Source organism: Physeter macrocephalus, chromosome 14 (genome assembly GCF_002837175.3).
Source record: "Physeter macrocephalus isolate SW-GA chromosome 14, ASM283717v5, whole genome shotgun sequence".
Taxonomy (NCBI): domain Eukaryota; kingdom Metazoa; phylum Chordata; class Mammalia; order Artiodactyla; family Physeteridae; genus Physeter; species Physeter macrocephalus.
In genome coordinates this window covers 10,884,100-10,896,002 of record NC_041227.1, presented here as the reverse complement: position 1 = coordinate 10,896,002, position 11,903 = coordinate 10,884,100, and the positions used below count along the sequence as shown (strand labels likewise).

The 11,903-nt window shown below is 42.6% G+C and overlaps 1 protein-coding gene across 3 annotated transcripts in view; it reads left to right on the top strand.

Annotated features, from left to right (window-relative positions):
- Window positions 1-791: 791 nt before the first annotated feature.
- PTPN1 (protein tyrosine phosphatase non-receptor type 1) overlaps window positions 792-11,903 on the top strand; it is a 67,030-nt gene continuing 55,918 nt past the window's right edge. For 2 of the 3 annotated variants that reach the window (XM_028498449.2, XM_007128031.4), the window contains exon 1: window positions 792-1,016. In XM_028498449.2, coding sequence (XP_028354250.1) covers window positions 954-1,016 — 63 coding nt within the window. In that variant the 5' untranslated portion in view covers window positions 792-953. Of the gene's footprint in view, window positions 1,017-9,495; window positions 9,586-11,903 lie in introns of all 3 variants that reach the window. The other variant, XM_007128032.4, reaches the window with a different exon arrangement.

Here is an 11,903-nt window from a genome sequence, read left to right as displayed (position 1 = left end):
AGTGAATGGCTTAAAGTACAACCTGCAGGAAAACCACCTGACCAGCCGTTCTCATGTGTGCTTCAAGGACCACAGGTATAGAATTAGCGGGGGTTGCTGGTAAAAAATACAGATTCCTGTATCCGAATCCTTTGGAAGTGGGCCCAGAAATCTGCCATTATTCAACACTAATGCACCATGGAATTTGTGCTCCGCTGAGTCCATTCTGAGCAGGACTTCCTTGCTACTTTGGGAAATATTAAAACTCATTCCAAGACCCCAATCCGTTCATTTCTGCAGTGCCCAGGATAGAAGACCCTAAACGCAAAGTACATTCAGAGAGTAGTGGGCCTTCTCCAGCAGCCTGGTAAATCATGAAGCTCTAAGTTTCACGAAAAAAGGGCGGACATCTGGCCAGAGGCGGGAGCCTGGAAGGGGAGCATGTAACCACCCCCCACCACCACCTTGGCGCACTGAGGCCTGGGCCCTGGCGCTGCAGGAAAGATGCATGACTGCTTCAAGGTCACTCTGTGACTCAGTGGACCGCGTCGATGCTTGAATTCAAGATCGGTGGCAGCCGGGCAAACCCACGCGCCGTGGGCGGGGCTCCCGGGGTCGCCTAGGCAACGGGCGCTCGCCACGCCCAAGCCCGTAGACTGGGAGGGGAGGGGAGGAGGGAGGGCACGCTGCAAGATGTCTTCCCCCCAGCACCTCCCCCGGCTCCGCCCCGCGGAACCGCTAGCCGACATTCCTGAGCGCTGATTGGTCCTTCCGCTGGAGGGGCGGAGCCCGAGGCAGCGCGGTGCGTACTTCCGGCTGCCGGGTTGACATGAAGAAGCAGCGGCGGCTAGGGCGGCGGTAGCGGCGAGAGTCGCGGCTTGCAGCGGGACTAAGCGCGGAGAGCGCGACGCGGCCTAGAGCGGCAGACGGCGCAGTGGGCCGAGGAGGAGGCGCAGCAGCCCCCCTGGCCCGCCATGGAGATGGAAAAGGAGTTCGAGCAGATCGACAAGGCTGGGAGCTGGGCGGCCATTTACCAGGTGCGGGTGCGCCCCAGAGCGCGGCAGGCCCTTCGCTTAGGCCTAGCGAACCTTCCCCTCAGACCCCCAGGCCCCGCTCTCCCTCTGGGTCCCGCCCTCCGCCTGGGCCCTGCTCCGTGAGGATTCGTTCCGACGGCGGCAGAGGCCAGCCGCCTCTCTCTTTGTCCCCCGGGTGGGCCTGCGTCTCTCCCCGGCCTCGCAGTCCCCTTTGATCCCCCACCTACCTCATATCCTCCAGCCCGGGTGACCTCTCAAGCCTGGAAGCCGCCAGTCTCTGCTCTCAGCGCGAAGCCTCGCACCGCGACCCCGCCCCCCTGCCTGTCCACTCTTTGTCCCCTGGGGTGGATAGAACACCCCCACTACTTCCTTTCTAGACTGGACCACCTCAGGCTGTCTTCCTTTGTCTCCCCGGGGGAAAGGGTTACTCCCTCCTCCCTCCTTTACATTTCCTTTCTCCTGGTCTCTGTGCGTCGAGTCCCAAGGATGACAGTCCCTTCCCCCTTCCTGTTCATTCATTTAATGGATCTGAATTGACGTGCCTCTTCCGTGCTAGGCGCTGCTGAGGCGCTGGAGGTAGTGTTTGCTGAACAAGACAGGCAAGAGCCTATCCCCCGTGAGCTTAGAGTCGAATAGGGCAGTCCAACACATAAGCAGACAATTTCAGATGGGGACAAGTGCTCTGAAGAAAACAAAACATAACGGGGTAGAGAGTGATTTCAGGGAAGATGGCCTGCCTCAGAGAAGGGGATCAGGGAAGATCTGTCAGAGGAAGAGATACTTGCTCTGTGAGCTAAGCCCTGAGAGTAGCAGGCTAAAGAGCTTTCCAGCCAGGAGGTCTGGAGTACCCACTCCACTGGGGCCAGAATGTTACCCCGTGTCAGGCAGGCAACAGGGGAGGTTAACGTTTTTACTCTCTCTAAAATAGCATCTTTCTCCCGATGAGCATCTTATCTTTTGGTCATGGTTGAGATGATGGTGTCTTCCCAGTCCTCATCTCCTTGTGGGTTATGGTGATTCATAAATAAAAAGTTCGGAAGGTAGGGTTTCTCACGTATCTCTACATCATCAGATTAAAAAGATGAAGAGGTCTGCTTTCACAAGAGCAGCTCTGAAGAAAATATGTGCTCCCGATTAAATGTCATCGCGGGGGTTGTGAGGATTAACCAAAACCACACTCGGTGTTTTAAATAAACAGTGTACAGAATAGAGAGATGTTGTTACTTGTGTAAAGGGAGAAGGCTGTTTTCGGCTTATAGGCTCAAAAGGCAAATTGTGAGATCCATCAGCTGGTAGTATTAAAATCTATTTTGAGCTCCACTTAAAAAGGAAAAAAGCTTTAAGCAGTTCTTTGGTATGCTTGACTAACAAAAGCCTTTTTCTGGCAGGCTTGGTTTCATGTGGATTTTCATCAAGCTTATTTGACAGGATTCTTTTTACTTGCACTGTAATGTATATTATCTTCTGATAGACTAATGTTTATAGCCACTCTAATCTGTATAAGTACGATCGATCAATATATAAAATTTGTATTCCGTGTCTGGTCTCTCTGAGTTAATTGAATGAATCCCACTAGTGACTTTGAGAATGTGTAGACAAATTTTCTGCATCAGATTGAATACAGTAGAGTCTAAAGTGGTTTTAAATGAAAAAATTCTTGGTCTAAAGTGTTGGAGTTGATAATGATATACCCCATCACAAGTAGGGGTGGCCTCCAGGAGGTACTGGGGAGAATCTTTTATATTGAAGCTGACTCAGTTGGCAACAGCAAATTCATATTATAAAAAGTCCTTGTTTGAATTTGATTACTTACAGTTTTAGGGAGGAGTGGGAGACCTGTCACCCAAGCACTGTTAAAACTATGTTAAGCAAGTCACTAGCATGGAGCATGGTCTTCAGTTAATTTCCCTCATCGTTCTTATGTTTGTCTGCCACCTTGGAACCCCAGGAGTTAGTCGAGATTGCTGTATGTTGAGATTTCTCTAGATCCTTAATCGATTGCCTCATTTCTAGAGGTGATTTCTTTTATATTAGAGAATTATCCACTATGGGCTTTCTCACCTCTGCAGTACAGATATTTTTCTTTTACAAAAACTAAATCAGACACTCTTTTCCTTCTTGATGTTAAAAGTGTCAAACTCTGGCATTTTAAAAACAATGTAGAGTTCAAATGACCTTGAGTCTAAAGTGGCAAATTTTCCAAAGTGTGTGTCAAATTTACGAAAACCATTATTTTTCAGGAATTCAAAGAAATGTGTTTATGGTGGGTAGAAAATGGAAGTTAAAAAAATTGATATTTTGTAGCCCGTCACAATGAAGGCAGCCTTATAGAGTCGTTTTGAGCTTGCTTAGTCTATTGTGATTTTTTAAATAATATGTAATTTTTGCTTAACATTTTGTGAACAAAGCAGTGCAGTTATTTCTCACTATACTAACTTCTAACTAGAACAAAAAGATGTAAAAACTTGGAAACAATTGGGAAAAGAACAAAGGATGAAGTAGACTTTTGAATGCCGAGGAGTGAGGCGGCTTAGAAAACATGTTTTCAGTCGAAGATTCTCTGCTAGCTCAATTTGATAAAGTGAACATAACTGTTTTTATATAGTTGTTAATGCTAATAGATAGCATAGATACTAATAAGCATTTAGGTCTATAAAAAGTCAGCTTTGATAGCATGTGTAGATGGCTTTAAAAAATTGTTTTCTATCATTTAAATGGTTGTATGTCTGGTTTGAAAAGTGGAAGTAATACTTAGCAAGCCTGGAGTGCCCAAAAGAGAAGAGAGAACACAGATAGGGCAAAGGGATTGATTTTTGGAGGTAGAATGAGAGAAGAGAGGGCTTGAATGAATGAAAATAGGAAAAACTACCCTCCATTTGTAGTTTAAGGTTTGGGTCAGGTGTTTCGCCATTTCTCTCATCTCTAATTCTTTGATTCTCTGACACTGTTCACTACTTTTCAGTATGAATGATTTGATTGTTTCAGATAAAGGAGATTGCAACAATAGCTTGTGACTTGAAGGCAAGATTTATTCTATGTTAGAGGCAGGCTTTGTAATACGGGCCACTCTTCCAATTGACATTTGTTTTTATAGCTGCTTTCATTATGAAATACGATCTAATGCCTGACTAGGTTAAAACCATGTTATAACAATAATTCACTAAAATTCCTTACTGCTGTATACAGCTTATTTTGTTACAGTCCAAGATGAATTTTAAAATTTCCCAGTAATTTTTATATGAATACCATTCTCTTCAGAGAAAAACTGTGTTTTGTGCAGAGGAGAAAGATCTATACACTATGACTCACTTCACTTAAAAAAAAGAAAGACAAACGGAAGTGACATGGAGAGGATGGGAAGCTCTAGTCATCTTGACTGACCCATTAGATCTAAATGTTCTTGTGTAGCCCTGGTCTGAGTGAACTAAATTTAGGTGTCTGATCACCACTTTGGAAATGGTGCAAAGACGTTTGTAATTGTCTGGACTCAGGTTAACTGGGGGCACAAGTAGAAATAGTGGAGGGAAGAACTTTTTGCTATCATTATTTGTTTGACATCACTGGCATATTTATAGGAATACTTTGGTTCTTTTGGAAGTACATCATAAACTATATCAGATGGTTCTGAAGAGTCAGCTGGGGGATAATGGTAATGCAAATGATTTTCGGTTGCTAGTTGTCTACCATTGGGCTCCAAGGCCCCTCCGGTGCATTTTGCATTTTTTTTTTTTTTTTTGGCTGCGCTGCACTGCATGCGGGATCTTAGTTCCCCTACCAGGGATCGAACCCATGCCCCCCTGCATTGGAAGCGTGGAGTCTTAACCGCTGGACTGCCAGGGAAGTCCCTGCATTTTGCATTTTAGCATGAATAGCTCCCCCAAACCTATTTAAAAAGATGCCTGGTATTGAGTAGTGTAATTGAATTTATACTGAATTTCATGATAGAAATAAATTTTAAAATTTCCTGTAGGGGTTTTGTCAGACTCTTAACTACTGAAATAACTGTGCCTTTTCTTTTTATCCTTTTCTCTTTTTTTTGAGTTGTCTATTTTCTGATCTTTTAGATGGCAGAATCCTTTTGGCAGTTTTTGTCTTATGCTGTGCTTTTAATTGCAGGTACTTTTTCATAAGCCAGCCTGAGCTCATGTGTATTTTGCACAAGCTGGCATCCCTCCCTACAGTGTTTATGTTAATTTGTTCATGGTAACCAACTAATACTGACTACAAATGGTCTGGGCATGTTTCTTTGTACTGCCCATGTTTAGGAAAAGGGGAAGTCCAGCAGGGTCATTGTGTCCAAGACAATGTAGTTTGCTACCAGTCATTTGGTGCATGTTTCGAATATCCAGGAGTGCTGGGCACTTTGGACTGGTTCTTGATTCCCTCTACCACATCTCATTGATTGGTCGCTGTGATGTCCTTCCTACCATCCCAGTGGTCTAGGTTCTCAAATTTTGCTTATAATACTGCTGTCATTTCTGGTTTCACATTACAGAAATTAGTGAAACCAGAAGCATATTAATAGGGTCCCTCAACAATCTCTCCACATCTCCCCCCTGCCCCACTGTGTATATTCTTCACATTATCACTAGAGTAATTGTGTTACAAACAGACCTGAGTCTGTCACTCCTTTGTTTACTTCTATGCTTTCATTTATCTGTAAGGTCCAAGCTCCTTGGCATGGCAACCAGGTTCCAGCCATCCCCTCCTGTGTACCTTTTATTCTAGCCACACTAGAAGGTGCAGTGTTCTCCAGACTCATCCTTCTCTTTCATTCCTCTGTACTTTGGCTCAACACTTTGTTTAGGCTGCCTTTCCCACTCATTCTGGCTTGCGCCTCCCAGCTCAAATGTGTGCCCCCTTGCACTAGATTTTGGCTCTCTCACTTGTGTGCTTACATACACCTTCATACCTGTCTCTTTTAAAGCCCAGCTCTCATGGGAGCTGTTCCTTTGTATCCGGGTCCATCTACTGTAGGGTCCAAACTGTGGAAGTCAGCTCTTCCGTCTTTCTCATTCATCTTGGTGTCCTCTGCACTGGGCACAAAGTGCCTAAGAAATGTTGGGGTTGAATTGATTGTCAGCACTTTGCCCCAGGCCCTGACAATAGAAAGACAAGTCACAGTTCCCAACTCCCATTCTGGGGGAGGAGGAATGGTAGACACAAAAGGATTAGCCTGCATTAGTACTAACAGCAGAGGCCACTCTCAGAGAAAACCAGTACAATTTGAGCCATGGCTTGATGAGGCAGTTTGGTATTGCCTGCTGTGGTGGCTTGGAAGAAAAGCTTGGATGCTTACCCAGTAGGAAACCCAGTTTGTTTCACAGGAACTTTAAATTTAACAACAAACTTGTACTTGGCCTGAGGCGAACTTAATAGGAAACTTGGAGGTTATATATCTGTCTCTCTAAGAATTATTGAATTACTCTGTTCTCATCACTCTTGACTTGTTCTCACATGCCTTCTAGAAGGGCTTTGCATGTAGCTGGTTTGTAAAATATTTTTTGACTGTGGGATTAAAAATATGGTTCTCCATAAAGTAACAACCCTTATAAAACCTGTGATTTCTTTTCAAAGTATAAATGGTAAAGGCAAACATTTTTGGCCTTTGATCAGATCACCCTTCTGGCCAAGAGAGTAGCTTAATCTTTTGCTTTTTCTCTAGCTAGCTCTAACACTAACTAGGCTAAATGGGTCCCTTCCTTTCTTTGGGCTTCAGTCCCTTCCTGTGTAAAAATGATCCTTGACTAACCGATCACTAAGTTCTCGCTCGTCAAGTAATGAAAGTCTTTAATGTGCTCACAAAGAGAGTTTGATGTTCCTGAAGTAATCCTTGTAACCACTGCTGTGGTTACTCAATTTTGTAAGGTACGTGGGTGTCGGTGGGTACAGTTAGGCTCAAAAATGTGTAAGAGTTTTGTGAGTACAGTTAAAGATTCAAAAGAATTGAATCTTTTTTTTCCCAAGAGGTATTGAACATTTTTAATAAGTTGGGTTCATTTGGTTTAGTAATGTGGGAAAACGAGTGGCACTGACATATGAGTTATGCTTGCAGTTTTTCTCTGAGTAGCAATTGGGTGGTTTTTCCTGTAAAGATAGAGGAACTGATTCTCGAGAATTTACGAAAGATTCAACCCCAGCTAGGTACACGAAGAGTAGCTGCCCTTTATGTTGTAATTTTAGAAAGAAACCAACATCTGGTCTAAACTTCATTTGAAGAGCATGATAGTATACACAGCTGCCGTGTTTGAGAAGAAAGTACCTAAGGCTCCAGCATTTTAGAAATAATGCTTCACTTTGTAGAAGTGGGCTTCATAGTTTCCTAGCTGCTGCCCTCTCCTTCCTCAAGGCAGCTTGTCGTATCACAAGGGTCTTACTGACAGTTTTGTAAATTTTGAATGTCTGAAAGCTAGGAACAAGACCATTTCCCATGGAAGATTTTTTTCCCCCGAAATAAATAGCCGAAGAAAAGTCAAGCCCCCCCAAATCAGTTGATGTTTGGAATGTGGTACAAGTCACACTGCAGACAAAAATAACTACTGATAAATGATTTTCAGTTTTTTGTTGTTTTTTTTTTTTAAATTTGTGACCTGATTCAATTTGCAGTTTTGAATGCTTATGATTCTGCCAACGCTGTTTGTAAAGTTTTACGGATACCCCGTGGTAATTAGATAGAATTGGTGCTTAAGAAGTTCTACAGCATGGAATCACAAAATAAACATGGCTTCTTAGCAAAGGGACACTTAAGGTCCATATTTTTCTCTGGAAAATACACATATTCCCTACTACTCTTAATCTAGTAGTGTGCCGGGAGATTCTGAGTCCTTATTGAGGGTTAACTGCTTGTTGAAGCAAACCTTTGGGCTCGAGTGGACTTGTGTCCTAGGCTTCTTTCTCTTTTACTTGCAGAGCTTTCTCCCCAAAGACTGATTGAGGCACGTTTTCTTTTACAGATGAATGTGGCTTTTGTGGGCAAGCGACACCACTTGCAAAGATAAGATGAGCATAGCAAAACTAGGTTTCCAAAACTGTGTTTTTTTAATTTATTAGTTAGTGATTAGAGAAGGAAAACTCCCTTATCTCTGTTACTCTGTTATGAAACATTCTTTCCCCCGACTTTTTTTTTTTCTTACCTAGTGGCTTTGTTACTGGTGCATCTCTTCCTTTTGAAGAATCTCATTTAAAAAATGCCACGCTAAGTTCCAGGGAACAGCTTAGCTAGTTTTTATTCTGATGAGTACTGATTACTCAGAGAATTATACACTATTGTGAATTGCTTACAGGAAGGTGAACATCAAGTAATTACTCCAAGTAGTTGGAATTCTCCGAAGAACAGGGGGTTACTTAAAAATGTCTGCGCATGAAATCACTTCTGAATATAACTTCACTCGAGAACAAATAGGCAAGCTGCATTTAGCATAATACGGTAAATTAGCTTTAAATTCCCTCCGTGCTTAAACATTTGTCACTGTTATATTTATCCCTTTTAGATTTTGTATTGCTTCACTATTCAAATAGTCAGGGCTGAGTTTGCTTCTACAAGGATAAAGGCAAAGTATAACTGGGTCATAAATATTTGTGTGGCTCACTTTTGCACAGAGAAAAGAGGCCTCTAAGAGGATATTCAGGGGTCTTTCAGAGGGAGTATACTTTGTTTTCTGTTTTTTGTTGTTCTTGTTGTTTTGCTTTATTTTTACCCTGATTCAAACCGTTATTTTGACAGCATCTTAGAGTTAAGAGCATTGCCATTATTGTTCTCCACCACCTGGATACCACCTCCCAGTTGCCAGGGTCTTTGGGATCATCCTCGGAGGTGGGGTGAGGGGGTGAAGCAGAGTGGTGCAATATCAGGAAGTTGCATTGAGCCACATCAGGTTGACAGGCACAAAGCCACATTTCTGGAGCAGTCCCCAGTACACCGGGTGATATGGCCATGATTGAGGGTTAGCTGGTCCACATCTCCCATGAACCATCCTTGAGAATCCACATCCCCATGATGTGCTGCGTTTTAATGGGTCCTTTATGTACCTATCATGGTACCATTTCTAAGTGTATTTAAACATTCCTTCATGTCCCACTAACAGTTTTTCTTAATATATCCTAGGAATATTAGTGTCATTAGCAGTATTTTATTTCATCTGTTCTTGTCATAGTACCCAGGTCTGCTGCTGTCCCTTGTTTTTCTACTTACTGATAAGAATGCTTTTGAGAGTTTTAGTATTGAAGAGTGCACAGTAGCAGTTGGTAGGTTTTATACTCATCGTTTCTTAACCACTAGTTTCCATCCTTTTTGAGCTTGAACTTTCCCCAGAAAACTTATAAAAAATGTAGTCATCACGCAGAGAGAATCATGGTAAAAGTAGTTGAAGTTTAACAAACTAGTACCTTTTTTTTTTTTGCATGAACCCACATTTGTCAACTAAGCTTCCTTTTGCAACACGTTCCGCTACTTTATGACAAAAACTTTTGTGTTTCCCAACAGCCTTTGTTCATTGGAAGATGTTGCTTTTGGAAGTAGGAAATAAACGGCTTGAGGAGATGGAGGCAAGCTTTGGTCTGAAGTAGGAGTCTGGTATGTCTCTAGCTCTCTGTGAGAAGCGCATTTGGAGATGGGTGTGGTCCATCATCTGAAATTTCCTATCCTCAGTTTGAGGAGGTGCTTACCATTCTAACCACTTAAGAACTGCATGTTACATGCTATTTTATTTACAGGGCAAAACTTAGCTCTAATGGTTTCCCTTGTACTTGCCTTCAAATTAATAAAATGTCATTCTTTGGTAATGTTTACATGCCAGAAGGAAGAAAGGATACAGCTGAAGTTAAAGGATTAAATTGGCATCACACCTTTAGTTTTGTAAATGCTTCAAATGTTTGATTTTTGTAGGTTGAGCATAAGGAAGTGATAAGTATGTTAGGTTATTTGTGGTTTGAGCTAATTTTAGTCTCTTGTTCACAGCTTGCTTTATATCCTTTGACATTTGCTTTCTAGAAAGACAAATTTTGAATGTAGGACTCAGTTTATATTCTACACTTGGCTACATTTCAAAAAAATATTTTCTCAGTACTTTGGTAGTTGGACACTTTGAAACATAGTAACATTCTTTTAAAAATCATTGATTCCTTTGCTTAGTGATGTCTCTACTTTTCCAGCAGGTAAATTAGATTCTTTCATAGAGGCTTGGAACTCTTGCTACAAGCCAGTGGCTGAAAGGGTATGGTTGATACTAGAGGATTTTTAAGAGTCTGACTGACCCTGAGATGTACTGAAGCAAGGCTTTGATTGGCTGTGTATAGGAAACCTTCCCCACCCTGTCCCCTTGGTTGATAGAGCCTTTTACTCATAAAGACTTGGCCTTTGTCTCAAAGCTTTAGTCCCAGGCTGCCCTGCTACCCACCCTTAACCAACTCCCCCGAACATACATCCCCCCCCCAGGGACTTGTGAGGTGATGGAAGAGGACAGGGTTTGGGTTCTGGGTCTGCCTTCGACTATTGTGGGACCTTGAAGGAGTTAACATTCAGGATCTGTAAAATGTGGTGATTAGACCAGATAGCCTTACAGCATGACTGGAATCTAACATCCTACATCTACGTGGTCACACGAGGAGCCAGGAGACTGGGGCAACTTTGCTGGAAGAATGGGGGCTTCACGTCTCACTCATGCTAGATTTGGTAGCCATATATGTTCCATGATCCCCCTTATCTAAAAGTGAGACAGAACTTTAAATTTTCATATTAACTCAAATCAAAACTTTAAAAATCCATTATCTCCTAAAAAAGAATAAAACACCCTGTGTGGGCATAAATCCATTATTTTATAAAATGACTGAATGCCACATTGATGACTGCAGTTTCCTTTGAAATTCTTCTCATGTCTAAAGAGGATTATTGGGTTTTGTAATTGGACTAAAATCTCCCATTCAAGGGAGAAAGGCACAGTCTGATCCATGTTCTACCCTCATTCATAATAAAACCCAATAACAGCTAACATTTATTGAATTCTGTTATGTGCCCCAGGCACTGCGCAAAGTGCTTTACATGCAGTACCATTTATTACACACCATAAATTGGTCTTTAATAGCAGGAAATGTTTTGGGAGGACAATTAGGTGTCAGAGCCTCGATGTTCTTCTTTGCCTGAGGTCTCCCATGTCCTGGATCCAGCTTACAACGGCACTGTGGCCATGCTCACACTGATACACAACTGCAGGGACAAGGAATTGTGCTTCGCCTCCTGGTTGATTAGCACATAGGAAGAGAGAGTTTGTAGATTTTGACCCTTGCCCGTATTTCTGACCTCTTACCTAGATGTCACAAGTTGGCCACCCAGTTATATTTTGCTTGGTCCACACAGTGCTTTAAAAAAAAGAGGAGTTTAAACTTTTGTCATTATTGATAAATCAGGAGAAATCACATATAAATCTGGATTTCTGGCTTCTCTTGAAAAATCTGAAGATCACATGGCCTGAGCCCACCGTGGCAGTGGTCTGCTGATCTGAGGGGCACGTGTGTATTCTTCTCCCCAGCAGGGCCCCCTGTCCTTGCTTATATGAACTACCCAGCCATTGGACGCACTTGAGTTTGTAGCCTCTACTCCAGACTGGGATTTTTTTCTTGGAATTGTTTATTAGCATTAGAATTAAGGTGATTTTAAAAAGACGTTTAGGCTTGTAAGTAGTTGGTGTACTATTATTAGATAACATTAAAGCAAGGGAAGACTAGCTGGAGATATGGTGGCTAGTGTGAAAATGCCTGAGGAGGGAGTGCCCTTGACATTAAAATCCGGGATAAAATCATTAGCCAGGTGCTTCTTTCCTTCCTGCCCTTCCCCCTTCCCTTGTCATCCTTATCCCCTTTCTGCTATTTTGAGGAAGTTGGAAGCTGCCACCATTT